Genomic DNA, 19,382 nt, shown 5'->3' on the forward strand with positions numbered 1-19,382 from the left:
AATCAAAAAGAGAAACAATACACAAAATCAAAAAACAAGAACTAGAGAAGACCAAAAAGGAAACGAGGATATAAAATAACTAGATAAGAGATCAAAAAATAACTTGAGCAAGATCAAAAGGTTATATTATGGACCAAGAAACAGGTAAACACCAAAAAAAAAAAAAAAAAAAAAACAGACACACAAGGAAAAGGAACTCAATATATGGAGCAGCACACACAAGGATCAGGTGAAAACAATCAAGGGCTAAACAAGGAGGTGCGACAAGAGGAGTACGTGGCAGACACAAACAGAGATAGAACCATGTACGTAGACGCAAAAAAAAAAAAAAACACAATAAAAAAGAAACATTGAACAAAGACAGTCAGGGCAGGATCTTGACAGAAATCAGCAAATACTTCTTTTTAGTAAAAAAACGTAAGTGTTCAATTTGCAACAAACTACACTTCTTAGATGACAATGATGTTCTTTTTCCCTTTGCCTTTATGAAAAGTTTTAAAATGATTCCCATTCACACAGATCTGTTAAAACAACTAAAAATGCTGTATTATATATGCCAGGCCAGTAGTTGGCAATATTAATTTGTTCACTATGCGCCTGCCCACATATACATTCTTCTACAGAGTATATATATATATATATATATATATATGCGCCTGCCCACATATACATATATATATATATATATATATATAGTATTTTGAATATAGTGCACTTCAGTTTTCGCTGCAGTAAAACCATTTGGAGAAAATGGTTGCATCATTCAAAGGACATTTCGCTTTGCACGTTTAACATTCTGAAAACGCATACTGCAGAAAAAAGAACAGTATTCTCACAACTCTTTGCTTTTTCTGGGGAAGTGTGAATCTGTGGGGGATGTGTTCATAGGGCAAATAAAGGCCAACCGCTTTTACAACCACAAAGTAGAACAATTCCTGATAAGAGAATGTTGAGAGAGACAGTTTCCTCCTTTTTCAGCTGACATGCATGTGACTAACTTTAAAGAGTGTTCTTTAACAAGAAACCAGAGTTCCTTCGTCCACTATTCCCTTTGGTCTATAGGAACGCTTGACATGGGTTTGCTCTACCTACGACTTTAATATTTTAAGAGTCTTTTTTCTTTGTCCTTCCTTGTTGTGTTACTGCAAAGTTGAATATGTCGGCATGGAAAGAGAAACTAAGGAGAGTTGTTACAGTGGAGCCGGTGATTTTCCTCTACATGACCAGCACTTTCATCGTAACACCTGCATATCAACAGATGATTATCACAAAGGTAAGAGAGCTGCTACTGTTGTGATTTAAAGCAGGAAAAGTAAAGAGAGAGAGTGAAAGGGATAGACATTAATCAAGTCAGTCCGGCGAGTCAGTGTTTTGTTCTTTGAACTGAAAACAGGTCAGCAGGGTCCAGTTCTAGTACACAAAACGGAAATGCCCGAAGCAGAACCACGGAGCGCTTGGAGAATAGCAGCAGAGCTCGAGATGTACTCAAAACCCGAAACTACAGCAGGCATTAATCAAGCCGAACCGGCCATGACAGTCCCAGTGCAAAACAACAGGCGCTGTGATCACTCATGCACCAGATTAAACAATCACTGACAGTCATTAGTCCGTATTCTGTTGCAGAACTTAAACAATGGCAATGCTTGAGAAACTTCAGTATCTTTGTTTTAACCTTTTGAAATGACATGAAATTTTACTGTCATAAGCATTGGGCAAACAACATCAAAATCTTTTTAAACTGCTTTTGTTATTTAATAATTAAATATAATACTAAATAGAATAATTAAATTAATGTATAATTTATTAGTATAATAATGGGAAGACTACATGGAAAAAGTATGCCTTAAAATTTTTTGCTTTCCCATTTGCTCCAATAGCAAAGAAAAAATGAAAGAAATAATAATAATAATAATAATAATAATAATAATAATAATAATAATAATAATAATAATAATAAAAGCTTTCTGTAATTTAATGGCAAGGTAATAAAACACAAAGTACAGTGTTAGAATTGTCTTTTTAAAATGAAAATTTCATGTATAATAATTTTGCTATTATATTATATTATATTATATTATATTATATTATATTATATTATATTATATTATATTATATTATATTATATTATTAAATTATAATTGAAATAATAGTGAGACTACTTGTAGAATATTTGTAGGCCTACTTTCAAAATTTTGTTATTTTCAATTATAAAACAAACAAGTGAAGGCAAAAAGATGATTGAAAATAAATCCAGCCTGGCTAATGCCCTGATCACATTTTCTATTTCATTTTTAATAATATTTTAAAAGTGAAAGCACATATCTACTTAAATCTAACATAATTATGTAGGTAATTTTACTTTAAAATGCTATACTGTAGCATTTTAATATTCTTTTAGATTTTTTTTTTACTGTTTAAATAGATTTACATCCTGTTGAATTTTGAACAGAGAGAACTTGTGGGTTAAAATAAATAATAGTATTTTTTTTTGTTCTTTGTTTGATTTTTTGTTTTTTTTACATTAATAATATTTTTAACATGTCTAAAAATAAACAAAAATCATCAATATAAAATATAAAATGCAGGAAAAATAATATGTGTGGACTGTGAAAACATTTCTATGAATATAAATAATGCAGTGAATATATGTATGTGCTTAAGGGTGACGCTTTCCAAAACATGCAGCTGTTTTTAGTTCCTGCATTTCTTTTCCTGAGCGAGTGTCCTTCCTTTCCTCTCTTCTTTGAATTCTCTTACCCTTCCAATGAACTCTGCAGCTCCACACATTACAGCTCTCAGAAAAATGTGGATGAATATATCATATGAATGAGCATAACTCCACGCAGTGAAAACTGTTCATATATTAAAGAGGGTCCAATCATTTATTGCAAAGTGCTCATTTACGACACTCTTAATGGCCTCGATTTCTGTCATTTACTCCTTGATATCATCATATTTGTGAGGTTGCAGGTCGTGAGCTTCCCCGAGGCTTGTTCTTACAATAACTGAGGGCGTCCCCCGGTGCGATGACTTACTGCTCGGGTCGTGCATCATTCTTATAATGCCTTAGAGCATCATTACTGACACTGAATTAAAAAAAAACATTAGAAGTAGAAAATCTTCAAAGTTGACCTAAGACACAATACCTGACTACCGTTTAATAACATTTGCTCTAACTAGAAAAGGATTGTTAAATGTCAAGGTATCAATGTGTCTAGTTTTGTCCAAAGTGTTAAGCCTCACCTTAAAAATACCACTGACCTACTACATTTTATCAGACCAGCTTGCACTGTTTTCTCATATAAATGGTGTTATGAACAATTATGTTCCCTTATCTATGTAATCATATGAGCAGGAGTGCTATTGAGTATGAAACCTTTTAACATTTTCAGTTTCTTAGAAGCAGAAGTCATCATATTTGAGTACAAAGCTCTAAATGGCTCTAAATGACAATATTTTTATTTGAAATTTGGAAGAAATGTGATCAGACCTTTATAGAATAATACAAATGTGAACATTTTACCCAAGCCCTTACAAAACCCATTTGAGATGACGTCTACACCTCCAAGGACCTCAGATGATCACAAACCTGAACCAACATTTTCTTAAGTTTGGATACAAAACTACCAAATTTTTCTACGTTTTTGTTTGAATACGTCATTGACTAACTGCATGATTTTGACTGTACAGTTCTGCCTTGGATGTAGTCACCACTGATAAACTACTCCTAAATGTAATGTAGAAACTTGCATTTTCTGTGAAAAATGCTATACAAGTAAATGTGAATTGAATTGATTTTTTTTTTTTTTGGTTCAATAAAGTGATAAATATAATAAACTATATTACTTGTTCTAGATAGTTGTTGTTGTTGTGTTTACTCAACAGTGTTGTGGTGCTTTATATATTGAAATGTATATTTAAACTTATTTTGAATTACTTTAAATAACTTTTGTCTTTCATAGGTGTGTCTACAATTGCTCAAGAATGATACTATCTGCAGTAACCCTGAGCACCACAAAGGAGACGAGGAGGTTCAGGCTACAGCCTCCTACATCCTGCTTCTATTCAACGCCACCCTCAGCTTGGTCTCCATTCCTCCCGCCATAATGCTGGGCTCCTGGTCTGACCGCGCTGGCCGTCGGTGGGTCATGGCTCTTCCGCCTGCATTGTCCCTGTTGAGTGGGGGGGTGCTCTTGGCTGTAGACTTGTTGGAAAACATCAGCGTTTACTGGATCCTCATGGCTGCTGCTCTAACAGGCCTGCCAGGTGGCCATGTCTCCATTTTCCTCAGCTCATTCAGCTACCTGGCTGACCTGACCATGGGCTCCAGCTCCAGTTGCACTTTACGTATGGCAGTGGCCGAGTCCATGATCTTCGTTGGAGGCTCAGTGGGCTTCTTATTGGGTGGATTCTTGGAGCAAGAATTTGGAGTCAAGGCAGCATTCGGAGCCTACATTGGCTGCCATGTCCTGGCGGTGCTTTATATTGTGCTTTGGCTGAGAGACCCTACGATGGGAAAAAATACTTGTATAGTTCCCTATGAAGAGAATACAGTTGAGCGAGGTTCTCATGCAGACAAATCCCCACTGTTTATCCTAAAGTACGCCAAGCTGTCTTTCAAAGCAGTGTTCAAGAGGAGGTCAGGGCAGGAGAGACTGAAATTGCACTTTCTCATTCTCTGCACCTTCATAAATAACCTGGTTGCTGTTGGTGAGAGAAAACTCACACATAAACTAACACAAACAAAGACATATACAGTATATCCAGTGAAAAAAAAAAAAAAATTGGTGTAGACAAAAATTTCACTTAAAAATTGGTAGTAATTTTCACAATTAATTACAAAGAAACTGCAAGTAACGCATTGAATTTAAAACGTGAAGTGTTTAAGTTAACAACCAAAATACTGTTTTCTTGTAAAATTCACTCCAGTAATCTTTGTTTTATTTGCAACTTGTATATATTTAAGTGGTCACAACATTATGCAGCTGAATCTCAAGAAATCTATTGAGAATGTGTCAAAATCACATTTTATATATATTTGCATTGTACAGTATTTTCGGGAAAATCACCCTCATCTCAAAATACTGTAAGAATTCCTGTAATTTATAATAATTGTAATAATATTTATTATTATGAAATAATTAAAAAATAATATATTTAAATATTATTGGTTATTTTAATAAAATATTTTAATTCAGCATACATTATATTACGAATAATTTTGATGAATGGTTAAATACAGTATATTATAAGTGCAAATACTACCATGATTGCACTTTTCTTTTCATCCAAAAAAATAGATAATAATATAATATCATGTTCTCAACAAAGATGTATTCGAAAATCTGAATTCCATAAAATATATTTTTTTTAATTGTAATTTATATTTTTATTTACTATTTAAAACATTTCTGTCTATTTTAGTTTTTATGTTAATTATTTTAATAATTGTATTTTTAAAATAATATAAGAAATATTTTAAACCATAATGCATTACATTATAAATAATATTAATACATACAATTATTTAATACAGAACAATAAATTCTCCACTGTATATTTCATGCTTTAAACCGTGCAGACCTTAACACAAATTAAATTTTAAGAAGAGGAGTTTAAAATTAAATATGAAATAATACAGCGTAAACTTTGAGATGGCTGAAATGAATTGTCAGTGCAGTTAATATGTGCCCCTTGGTCAAGTCGGCTGTTTATGATGATAATTCTCCTGAGCCACTGCAGGGAGGTTTAACAGCAATCAATCTGAGTACTGTCACTCCTGAGGCCAGAGAGAGAGAGACAGTGATGTCTGTATGTCTCTATCAATTTCAATAAATTCTTAATATCAGATATTAGTGGTCCTAATATCATCTTTAATTTTGCCAAACATAATTGTCATTATTTTTATAGGTTCATATAATTGTGTAATCATCTCATTTGAATTACACTGTTTTTTTTTTTTTTTTTTTTTTTTTTTTTTTTTTTAAAAATTTTTATTTTTGAATGTCAGAGGTGTAGAGATGTGGAGAGAGGAGACATTAATAATAATGTGTTTTTTTTGTGTGTGTATTTGTCTCTTCAGGGGAGCAGTCCATCTTGCTGTTGTATTTGATGTATGAGCCTAGAGAGTTCACAACTGCCCTGTATGGGGTATTTAACTCTGTGAGGATGCTCTTACTGGTAAGTGGTCTTGTTTAATGCAGTAATGCTTTCTCTGATGACTCATGTCTCTCAGCTAACTCAAAGTAGAGATCAGTGGATGTCCTTGAAGTACCACTAAATCTTTCGATTTCAGGCTCGAACAGCAGTGGCCCTGCAGTACGGCCATTGACTGGAAACAGCTGTGTGTCTTTGCCATCTCTTCATTTGAGTCTCTTCTCTAACACACACAGCTGAGCATGATGCCCTTGATAACCAAACGTATATTATTTAATATTAGTTATGGGTTTTTGCCTATAGTCAGAGAGGAAACGATAGGATCAAGATAGCAGACTGACACAACTCTCAACAGACAGCTCACAACAAGATACAGCATCAGTTAATTCATTCTATTATTACTATTATTATTTTGGTTACTACTCTAAACATCTAACAACAACTAAAAAAAAAGTTTATTTATTTATTTATTTGTTTGTTTGTTTGTTTAGTTTTATATTACCATATAATTAAGTGATTTAATTTAGCTGGTAAGTTGAATTAATTCTATCATTATTTTTGTGACATTAAATCTCCCAGTGTGACTCTTTATCTCACATTGTGATTATATTTCTTGTGATGTCAAAATTATGCGATCATCTGTTACTCTTGTCATGGTCCAAGTGTTGAGGTCTTTGCTGATATTATTTTATATTTTTTTTGTTTTTATTTTTATGCTAATATTATTTGTTCTTTTCATTGTAGAATTTGTTAAAAAAACAATTTTACTTAGAAAAATACATAAATATTCAATATGATTTCTGAAGGCTCATGTGACCTTTAAAACTAAAAAATCAGCTTTGCATCTTAAAATATTTAAAAATAAAAATGTTATTTTATAATATGCTAATCACAATATTACTGTTTTTTATTATATTGTTAATCAAATAAATGCAGGCGACTTTCAACAACACAATAAAAACTCACTAACTCCAAACTTTTGAAACGTAAATTTCTAAGGAATCATGTAATATTGAAAAATACAGTGTAGTGTAGTGTTTTTTTTTATTTATTTATTTTTTTTATGGGGGTTGTTCAGAAAGTAATTTTTTAAAACTACGAGAATTATGACTTTTACTATTGATTGCCCTTTCAAAAAAATCATTGTCATTGTCTTGTTCCTTCACCGTGGCATTAGCAGAATAGCTTTGCAGTGTGAGTCTATCTGAACAGCAGTAGTGATGGGAAACAGGTTGAAGTCTGCTTTGTTTTTGTCGTCTGTCATGGGGAACTCTTCCTCCGAGCAGGTCGATGCTGTGTCTTAGAGTGACACTTAAACAAAGCATGCCAGTTAAGAAGCACCCTTCCTGATTGGAGAGGTGATGGCTCTCCATTTATATCAGGATACACCAATGGGGCTCCAATCGCTCGGCTGCCTTTTGTGTGGAAAAAAAACGAAATAAGAACAGACAAAGAAACTTTTTTGAATACAAAAGCAATCATGGAGGGGAGCTGATCTCGTGCTTCAAAATCGGAAGCATCAAAATCTTCTGGCTGCGGTGAGTGCATGGCTCCGCGCTCGCAGTTTTTATAAATGGCTGTGGGGCTGGAATTAACTTGTAATTAGGGTGGCATGGAGTTGGTGAGGAATTATTAAACACTCCAGGCTCTAATGAGTTGATGAAAGTAAAAACATGGAACGCTGACCTTTTCTGTGGAATGTTTATGCATTCCCATTATGTTTTCTGCTGCGAATCAGAGGCTGTGGCAAAGTCTGTTGACACCAGGCCCTCGCTGTGCAGTGGGGGGGTAATTAAATCAGAACTTTTTGCATGAGCAGACAGGGCAAATGAGTCACAGTGCACACCTCTCACGCGTGTTCGAAAGCAAATATGGATGAAGGTGAGTTCTTTTTCCAGTGCTCTCAGAAGTTCTGAGTGAAACAGGCTTACTGTTTTTGACACTGTTTCATCAGGCACAAACCCTGAAGGTTAATTAATTCACTGGTTAGGTTTAGATGCGTCTGCAAGAATCTAAATATTTATGGGCTTTGTTTTTATACAATCAGAACCACAGAACTGTGTAGTGCTTATGTATTCTAGTGCCGTGCTTATGTATTTCCAAGATTACACAGCAGTTGTATTACATTATTCAACATCAGTGTCATTTTAAGCACTTTGAATTATAATTAGATCTTAGTACTAATCAAATGATTGGATTTATGGATGATAAAATGCGTTAAAAAAAAAAAAAATTCCCATACATTTACACTGTAGGAGGGAGCTGAGACAAATCTCTCTTGGGCAGCCACATAGCAAATATTAAAAATACCCTACCAAACATCTACCTGTAGCAATGTTAAAAACACTATAGCAAACGCATAGCAATGTTATAGCAATGACATTCAACACCCTAGCATTGTAGCAGCGAGTTTCGGACCACACAACACTATATTTTAAAATATAAAAACAACCACATGCTGTACTATGCATGCCAGGCCAGTAGTTGGTGATGTCACTTTGTAAAGAAACATTACGCACCTGAGCACATATGCATAGGCTTAACACGTAATATGTATATGCATGACAGCACTGTTTTCAGCACTGTGCTTGTTGTTTACATAAAGACAACAGCATCGTTTTCAAAAATTTACATTTTCAGGCCCCCAAAATGCCATTGTCCTGTCATTGAACGTCCAAAAATACCTAAATGCATAAAAAAGAATGACTAACAATGGATCCATAGCAGATTACATACAGGTGCTGGTCATATAATTAGAATATCATCAAAAAGTTGATTTATTTCACTAATTCCATTCAAAAAGTAAAACTTGTATATTATATTAATTCATTACACACAGACTGATATATTTCAAATGTTTATTTTTTTAATTTTGATGATTATAACTGACAACTAAGGAAAACCCCAAATTCAGTATCTCAGAAAATTAGAATACTACTTAAGACCAATACAAAGAAAGGATTTTTAGAAATATTGGCCAAGTGAAAAGTATGAACATGAAAAGTATGAGCATGTACAGCACTCAATACTTAGTTGGGGCTCCTTTTTGCCTGAATTACTGCAGCAATGCGGTGTGGCATGTCGATCAGTCTGTGGCACTGCTCAGGTGTTATGAGAGCCCAGGTTGCTCTGATAGTGGCCTTCAGCTCTTCTGCATTCTTGGGTCTGGCATATTGCATCTTCCTCTTCACAATTACCAATAGATTTTCTATGGGGTTAAGGTCAGGCGAGTTTGCTGGCCAATTAAGGACAGGGATACCATGATCCTTAAACCAGGTACTGGTAGCTTTGGCACTGTGTGTTGGTGTTAAGTATTGTTGGTAGATGAAATCTGCATCTCCATAAAGTTGGTCAGCAGCAGAAAGCATGAAGTGTTCTAAAACTTCCTGGTATACGGCTGCGTTAACCTTGGACCTCAGAAAACACAGTGGACAAACACCAGCAGATGACATGGCACCCCAAACCATCACTGACTGTGGAAAGTTTACACTGAACCTCAAGCAACGTGGATTGTGTGCCTCTCCTCTCTTCCTCCAGACTCTGGGACCCTGATTTCCAAAGGAAATGCAAAATTTACTTTTATCAGAGAACATAACTTTGGACCACTCAGCAGCAGTCCAGTCCTTTTTGAAGTGAGATGCTTCTGACGCTGTCTGTTGTTCAAGAGTGGCTTGACACAAGGAATGCGACAGCTGAAACCCATGTCTTGCATTCGTCTGTGCGTAGTGGTTCTTGAAGCACTGACTCCAGCTGCAGTCTACTCTTTGTGAATCTCCCCCACTTTTTGAATGGGTTTTGTTTCACAATCCTCTCCAGGGTGTGGTTATCCCTATTGCTTTTACATTTTTTTTCTACCACATCTTTTCCTTCCCTTTGCCTCTCTATTAATGTACTTGGACACAGAGCTCTGTGAACAGCTAGCCTCTTTTGCAATGACCTTTTCTGTCTTGCCCTCCTTGGTGTCAGTGGTAGTCTTTTGGACAACTGTCAAGTCAGCAGTCTTCCCCATGATTGTGTAGCCTACAGAACTAGACTGAGAGACCAATTAAAGGCCTTTGCAGGGGTTTTGACTTAATTAGCTGATTGCAGTGTGGCACCAGGTGTCTTCAATATTGAACCTTTTCACAATATTATAATTTTCTGAGATACTGAAATTGGGATTTTCCTTAGTTTTCAGTTATAATCATCAAAATTAAAAGAAATAAACATTTGAAATATATCAGTTTGTGTGTAATGAATGAATATAATATACAAGTTTCACTTTTTGAATGGAATTAGTGAAATAAATCAACTTTTTTTTATGATATTTTAATTATATGACCAGCACTATATAATAATGGATCCCTTTTGTTCCATTACACTCTTTTTTCGCTCTTTTTCAAGTCACTTAAATACAATAGTTAATGGACTGATCTTCAACTAAATGATGGCAGTTGTTTTCATCTTGGCACAGGTTTTTCAGCTCTAACCTGCTGTGCTGCTCTTTGGCAGGGCTTTGGTCTGCTGGGTCTGTTTCCTGTGCTGATGAGGTGTATGAAGGATATGACATTAGCAAAACTCAGCGCTTTGTTCAGAATCGCCTCTTACGTCCTACTCGCCCTCTCAAACAACACATGGATGGTCTTCCTCGGTAAGCCCCCATCACTCTATGACTCATGATTTATATAAATGATGTACTGACATAATGAAGTTATTGTGCATGAAGAATGATCAAGAAAGTCTTCATGTCAAGTTAATGATGCGGTAGGGTCAATGATGTGATTCGTTTAGTCCAGACCTATTAATTTATTCAAAAACTCATAAAAAATGCAATTCATACATACAGTGACTTGAATACACATATTCTATGGTAAGGTATTGTTGATTTCTGAATTATGATTAAAATTAATTCTTTATCATTGGCATAACGTAAAAAAAGAAAAAAAAAATCATATTCTGAAGGAATTAAAAACTTCAACGAAAAGATTTATGAAGAAAGTGATATAACTTAATACTTTAATATAATTTTTTTAAATTGTATCTTTACCACCCTAAATAATAAAAAAGTACCTTTATTGAGCACAGATGCAAAAAAAAAGGGGGTTAAAAATGTCAGTAAATACATTTATAATGTTCAAAATATTTTTAATTTTAAATAATTATTGTTCTGAACTTTCTATTCATCAAAGAATCCTGGAAAAGTATCATGGTTTCCTTAAAAAATATTACACAGCATGACTGTTTTCCTTGATACAAATAAGGAATGTTTTCTGAACATCAAATCAGCATATTAGAATGATTTCTGAAGGATCATCTGACACTGAAGATTGAAATAATGGCTTTTAAAATATATTAAAATAGAAAACAATTATTTTAAATTGTACTGATATTTTACAATAGTACCTTGCTTTATATTTTACTGTATTTTTGAGCCTTGGTGAGCATAAAAGAATTTAAAAAAACTTCTTAACAGTAATGTATATCATATATATATGTATCAGAATTTTTTTTTTTTGACAACCAAATTTTTTAAAAGATTTATATATATATATATGTATTTTTTTACATTTATATTTGTCATTGACTTGGTAGTATTGTTGTGTTAGTGATATGTGTCATATTGACACATGGGACATGTAAATGCTTTACACTTTAAGATAGTTAGAAAGCACACCTGACCCTATTTCAAATCTGTCAGTGAGCATATCAAAGCACATCTCTCTTCCCTAAAACAATGTAGATTTCTTTTGTCAGCATGTGACATGCACAAAGCAAATGTTTCCCACTCGAGGCCGACAATCTTCACTTGAGCTCACTGTTTTAACAAGGTAAATGTTTTGGGAAAAAAAGTCTACCTGACCAGACTTTTTATGGTTCACATTCATTACTCACTGCTGTCTGAACTCCTTGCCTTGTTCCAGGGGGGCTCCACCTCCAAAGAGGAGTTCTCAGAGTGCTAAGTAATGATAACATTGTGCCGGCATTCAGAGACAGCCACTCTCAGGGAGAGACAGCCGATCGCTGTTAATACTGTTAATTAAATAGATGGTTGTGGAAATTGTTATTCTAATCGATGTGGAGGATGAAAACCTTTTAAAGGGAGATGAGTGGCAGCTCTGATGAATAATCACTGCCAGGGAGGGTGGAATTTGCATGCTGGTCTTTTCTGTTGGCTGCGATAATGAGGGGCACAGCAGTGGCACACTGGAGTCATAACCTCCATTCTAAAAGTACAGCGCATGTGTGGTGTGTGCAGAACCGGCACACACACCCAGAGCCGTGCGCCCACAGATACACCCCACCGCATCCGCATCAATGCATATACAGAAATTCTTCTGTTCTCTCGAGGATCAGCTTTTCTTGAACATGCATGATCAGGCTGCTGTGCCGAGCGAGTGACTTTACATTCTGAACCATTATATAAAGCCCATGCTCTATAATCACAATTACCTCACAGAATTTCATACATTTAGATGAAGCTCATGAATTATTGAGAAGTCCATTTAGAATCTTACACTTCAGAACTGGTTAGCATTCCTCTGGTCTCACAGAGATTAGTTAACTGTGGCTTTACGTTTAACGTTTCTTAAATGTTTCTTAAGCAGTGTTTGTGGATGCAGATCTATATAGTAATATATTTACAGTTTACTGTAAATCTTAGCAGTTTTCTTTGTGTGGTCTGTCCTGTGGTTTTCTAGTTGCTGTAGTCGGCGCTCCATCTGGTATCAGCCAAGCAGTGATTCGTTCTTTGTCTTCTGCCATCGTGGGACATGATGAACAAGGTATTGTGTTTTAAATTCACAAGTCAGTGAGAGAAAGAGAGAGACACCACAAACAAGAAAGTATTAAAATTATGAACTGCCAACACAGTAAGATGGTAAAATCATGGTTACTGCAGTTTTACAATAGTAACACCATGGCCAATTTAGTGTTGGCATGTGTTGGCATGGTCAAATCATGTTTTTATGTAGAAATACTCTGGTAAAATTGTGGCTTTTGGATATATACCATGGATGTGGCAAGAAGGTAAAGTCATGATTTTTGGATAGATATAATGTTAAAATGAATGGTAAAATCATGGTTTTTAGATTGGTCTTTTTGGGAATTTTCTTGGGGAAAATATCCATGGTATTTATAGTAAAAACCAAAATAACACAAATTTTAAAATTGTGTTGCTCCATTTACCATATTTTAACTGTGATATTTGTAGAAAAACTATAGTAATATATATTTTTTTCTTTTCATAAGGAAAATGCCATGGTAATACTGATTTATTTATTTATTTTGCTATGGTTCCATGTTTTTTTTTTTTTTTTTTTTTTTTTGTATGTATGTATGCATGCATGTTTGTAGGTAGGCATTTATTATTTTATTTGCAGAAATACCATGATACTAATGTGGTTTCTGTATAGATAACATGCATGGTAATACCTTGTTTATGCACATGTACCATAATAATAACTATATTTGTATAGATGCTTTGGAACTATATGATAAAACTGCACAAATAAATTTAATTATTCTGAATCATAGAGGGAATACCATGAATATACAGTAGTAGTCATTCAGTACCATGGTATTATCATCTGAAACCATCCCTGTGTGTTTTTTTAGTAGGGCATATTGCATTGTGTAATGTGTACAGTACATCACAGAATTGCGTTCTTCTCCCTGTTTGATCTACAAACCCACAAATGAGCTGAAATATCCCGAGGAAACTGCAAAGTGTTTTGACCTTCATATGACAGATAGATTTGAGTCATGCTTTTCTTCTAAATCTTTACTTTCTTTGACATTTGTTTCTGCCTGATAACGTAGCTAAAAGCCCAAGATTTAATCTCCATTGTCCTTTCACAAATCCTTAATGAGAGGCATCGCAGCATGCATAATTAACCAGGGAACTGAACACCAGCTTTCTCAAAAAAAAAATAAAAAAAAATAAATAAATAATAATAATAATAGAATTATCAAACTCGGCTAAGTGGAATACAATGAAGGAGGAACAGAGAGAGAACTAACAACCTCTTGAATACACTTTCATATTCATATCCACTCCGCTTGTTTCCACTCACAGAGCATGCAGCTGTAAGCCAAACCGAAAGGAAATATCCATTTAGTTTGTGGACACAAACATTTTTCTTCCCATTTTTTTTATTTATTTTCTGTTGATGCAAGAGTGATACAACTGTGAAAGGACATAGTGATGACAGGCCATTCCCATCCATAAATGCACTGTTTTCACCATACAAGCCGCCTCTCTCTACTTTGACAGCCTTCTTTGTTTTCACGTTTCAAGGGGTTTTTCCTCAGATGGCATGTGTCACTGACTCTATTGCAATTTTGAGTGATTTCGGGCTTTTGGGTGTCTTTTTGCTTGGATTGCATGTGTGGGTTATTATTATGTGCAATTTTCCCAGGCACATACAGAGAATCGAAACTTGCGTTATGACCCCCTGCATCAGATAACACTCTGGGTCTAGATCAAATATTATTAAAACTATACAATAAGGGAATGTAAAAAAGACATAAGAAAAATAAAATGTTCCTAAAATGGCAGATAGAGTGCAAACCAGGGAACAAAAAGTGCAGATAAAAAGATTTTTAGTGCGCTTATTCAGTCTGATTTAAAAGTGACAAAGTGACAGTTTTCAGAGTTATAAAACTCTCTGTAGACTTCATCCTAAAAGTGCGTAGGGACCAGAGACCTGTGTGCAAAAGTTTTCCTTTATAAAACCATGCGCCAGAAAATTCCTTTATAAATTCCAGTCAGGGGAAGATTGTGTGTACATGCATCTCCACCCCAAGTCCTTCCAGAATTCACCATATATGGAGCTTACAACACCTTGTTTTACTATGCATAACCTCATCTGCATATCATTTCCATGCATATTCCCATGCACGTGACACCATGTTTAACACCGAGACATAAGGAAATATGAGATGGGGACTATAATGCCATTTGTGTCATTCGCATTCATTTTTATTGCTAAAAATGATCCACTATCCTTGTTATGTTTTATAATAAATATATGAAAATATCCATAAAAACAAAATGATTTAAAGTTGTTCTCAGATATATTTTAGAATAGTTGATCTCATTCTTTTACACTGGCCAAATAGTATTTCAATTGTTTTTAACCATTCAAATCAAATTAAATGTATGCAGTTTTGCTGATGAACAACTTTTTGCTATTTTTAATGGAAATTTAAGATTTAGATTTATTGCATTGTACATACAATTGTCTGATTCGGCTCGTCACTGACAAAGTATTTTAAAAAGGAAACGTGCAAATCTTACTGTTTTCTCCTAATTATATCTTTCAAACATAGTGGTATTTTTCATTAAGTTGTGGAGATGCCTTCACAAGACATCAACACCTCGCTAAAATATTTCTCATAACTCTGTATTTCATGTTAATGTATGTATCGACACGAAAACAGAGTTTAAAATCGTTGTTTACTTCATTTCTTCTCTCACTCCAGGAAAAAGAGTTCATTCACATGGTCTAGAATCTCCGTACATATTTACGTCAAGTTTATTTTTTATAAATCATGATATGTGCGTGAAAAATTGTGTATGCATGTTTCTATGCCCATTTTGTGCATACGCAACGTTTATAAATGAGACCCCTGGTGAAGATCAATAAGTACAGCATGTTCCAGGCACTTAGGGGCTGCCCCGATGCACCGTGACTCCTTCTGCTCCAGTTAGTCAAAGCAGTCATGAAGTTCAGCATAGCTCAGGGAGATATTTTATCAAACTGGATCAAACCATTATTCATGCCAACGATCTACTGCACAGACCTCAGTTTCCACAACTATTATTCTTTCATTCAGATAAAATCATAGGTTATGAATTTCAGGTGCATCCACGGCATATTAATGAAACGCCACTAGCTTTATTCACAGTGTTTGAAATACCTCTATCAGAAACACGTTTTTAAATTAGGGGTAATTGTTGGGTTCCACTAATATTGAAATTATATTTATTTAAGTATGTTTGTTTGTTTGAAATAAAATATATTTATTAAAATAAAGACACACACACTCACACACACCAAATTTGGTTCAACTGTTTTTCTCTAGATGTCTGTTTCCCGTCTTTATTGACTTGAATGTTGATGTCCTCAGGTGCCATGTTCTCCTTCTCGGCTTCAGTGGAAGCGACCTGCATCCTTATTGCTGGTACAATCTTTAACGGGTTGTACCCCCTGACCCTGCCAACCTTCCCCGGGATGCCCTTCATCATCATGGCAGTCTTCATGCTCATCGTGCTCATTCTCTTGCAGTAAGTGAATCATTCCTTTATATGGAAACTGAATATACTGTAGTGAATCCAACATAACTTGTTTTTGATGTTTATGCCTACCAAGGCTACATTTATTTGGTCAAATAATGCAATAAAAACAGTAATATTGTGAAATATTATTACAGTTTCTAATATCTGTTTTCCATTTTCATATATTTTACATTGTAATTTATTCCTATAATGAGAACAATGAATTTTCAGAAACAATTACTCCAGTCCTCAGTGTCATTTCTCATTAACATCAATGTTGAAAACAGATGTGCTGCTTCATATTTTTGTGGAGAGCATGACACTTTTTTTTCTTTGATGAACAGGAAGAAATTACAAAATAGAAACAAATTCTTACCCCAGATTTTGTATTGAATGTTGAAAAAGTTCAATATTGAATGGGTCCAACTTGCTAACTATTCTTAAACAAAAAAAAGGTTGTGGCTGCTGCCATATCTAACATGAAATAGTTCTAAACCGCATAACAGTTTCAGAATAATGAGGTGTGACTATGTGTAATTAATGTTGTAAAACAAAACAGTACTCTTCACGTACTGTTATCCGCAGACCTTATTTTACTCATAAATTGAAAAATATTGCTCTAAAAGCCCTTTAGGAATTCCAGAGAGAAGCCATGGCTCAAAAATGCTAATTCTCTTCTGTGTATTAGGGCTACAAACTGAACAACTCCATTCAATTTATTTGTATAGAGCTTTTCACAATACTTATTGTTCAAAAAGCAGCTTTACAAAGAATAGTGCCTTAAACCCCCAGTGAGCAAGATATTTAAATAGATGAGGAAGAGCCTTTGGGGGGAACCAAGAAACAGAAGGGGAAGTTCTCCTTCTCAGGCTGGTACATGATAAAAAAAAAAAAAAAATGTGTCCATACAGGTGCATCTCAATAAATTAGAATGTCGTGGAAAAGTCCATTTCAGTAATTCAACTCAAACTGTGAAACTCGTGTATTAAATAAATTCAGTGCACACAGACTGAAGTAGTTTAAGTTTTTGGTTCTTTTAATTGTGATAATTTTGGCTCACATTTAACAAAAACCCACCAATTCACTATATCAACAAATTACAATACTTCATAAGACCAATAAATAATAATAAAAAAAAACCTTTTTAGTGAATTGTTGGATTTATGGAATTTGTTTTCATTTACTGTACATGTACTCAATACTTGGTAGTGGCTCCTTTTGCTTTAATTACTGCCTCAATTCAGCATGGCATGGGGGTGATCAGTTTGTGGCACTGCTGAGGTGGTGTGGAAGCCCAGGTTTCTTTGACAGTGGCCTTCAGCTCATCTGCATTGTTTGGTCTCTTGTTTCTCATTTTCCTCTTGACAATACCCCACAGTTTCTCTCTGGGGTTCAGGTCTGCTGAGTTTGCTGGCCAGTCAAGCACACCAACACCATGGTCATTTAACCAACTTTTGGTGATTTTGGCAGCGTGGGCAGGTGCCAAATCCTGCTGGAAAATGAAATCAGCATCTTTAAAAAGCTGGTCAGCAGAAGGAAGCACGACGTGCTCAACAATTTCTTGGTAAACGGGTGCAGTGAGTTTGTTTTTTCTAAATTAACTTTGGTTAAATATCAGCAGATGACATTGCACCCCAAATCATCACAGACTGTGGAAACTTAACACTGGACTTCAAGCAACTGTGGGCTATGAGCTTCTCCACCCTTCCTCCAGACTCTAGGACCTTGGTTTCCAAATGAAATACAAAACTTGCTCTCATCTGAAAAGAGGAGTTTTGGACTACTGGGCAACAGTCCAGTTCTTCTTCTGCTTAGCCCAGGTAAGATGCCTCTGACGTTGTCTGTGGTTCAGGAGTGGCTTAACAAGAGGAATACAACAACTGTAGCCAAATTCCTTGACACGTCTGTGTGTGGTGGCTCTTGATGCCTTGACCCCAGCCTCAGTCCATTCCTTGTGAAGTTCACACAAAGTCTTGAATCAATTTTGCTTGACAATCCTCATAAGGCTGCGGTTCTCTCGGTTGGTTGTGCATCTTTTTCTTCCACACTTTTTCCTTCCACTCAACTTTCTGTTAACATGCTTGGATACAGCACTCTGTGAACAGCCAGCTTCTTTGGCAATGATGTGTTGTGGGCTTACCCTTCTTGTGAATGGTGTCAATGATTGTCTTCTGGACAACTGTCAGATCAGCAGTCTTCCCCATGATTGTGTAGCCTAGTGAACCAAACTGAGAGACCATTTTGAAGGCTCAGGGAACCTTTGCAGGAGTTTTTGAGTTGATTAGCTGATTGGCATGTCACCATATTCTAATTTGTTGAGATAGTGAATTGGTGGGTTTTTGTTAAATGTGAGCCAAAATCATCACAATTAAAAGAACCAAAGACTTGAACTACTTCAGTCTGTGTGCGTTGAATTAATTTAATACACAATTAGTTTTACAATTTGAGTTAAATTACTGAAATAAATAAATGAACTTTTCCATGACATTCTAATTTACTGAGATGCACCTGTATATGCATGTTTTAATTTGAGCATCGAATTATATTCATTAGTGGCTAATCTGTTTTTCAATTAAATGTCATGATCAGTGTTCTATTTTTCTGTTCTACAATTCAAAATAGTGCTTCAGATATACAGTATGACTGTTGGCATGGCAACTCTTTGTCAAACGGGGTCACAGTTATTATCTAATTTTAATGTTAATTGCTTGTTTAGTGACTGGTATAAATGTTTTAAATATTCTTTCTGAGGTAATACCAAATGGAGCCATAGTTTAATTGGAAATATAGAAAACTAATGTTTATTTTAATAGGTGGTTACTAATATACTCACATAAACAGACTGAACTGCATTGTCTTTCAAAAATATTTGAGTTACCTTCATACCCATTGAGAGTTTTCATCTGGAGGCATCCAGGTACATTGTTCCAGGCCTTGTGATGAAAATGGGTCATTATTATCCTCTATG

At 34.9% G+C, this 19,382-nt stretch overlaps 1 protein-coding gene across 1 annotated transcript in view; it reads left to right on the forward strand.

The window, feature by feature from the left end:
- Positions 1-937: 937 nt before the first annotated feature.
- The window catches only part of LOC109107886 (proton-coupled folate transporter-like), a 30,046-nt gene continuing 11,601 nt past the window's right edge, over positions 938-19,382 (forward strand). The window contains exons 1-6 of the mRNA XM_019121049.2: positions 938-1,273; positions 3,963-4,710; positions 6,083-6,180; positions 10,648-10,786; positions 12,834-12,917; positions 16,267-16,423. Of these exons, the coding sequence (XP_018976594.1) occupies positions 1,157-1,273; positions 3,963-4,710; positions 6,083-6,180; positions 10,648-10,786; positions 12,834-12,917; positions 16,267-16,423 (1,343 nt within the window). The 5' untranslated portion in view covers positions 938-1,156. The remainder of the gene's footprint in view (positions 1,274-3,962; positions 4,711-6,082; positions 6,181-10,647; positions 10,787-12,833; positions 12,918-16,266; positions 16,424-19,382) is intronic.

This window comes from Cyprinus carpio, chromosome A17, assembly GCF_018340385.1.
Source record: "Cyprinus carpio isolate SPL01 chromosome A17, ASM1834038v1, whole genome shotgun sequence".
Lineage (NCBI taxonomy): Eukaryota > Metazoa > Chordata > Actinopteri > Cypriniformes > Cyprinidae > Cyprinus > Cyprinus carpio.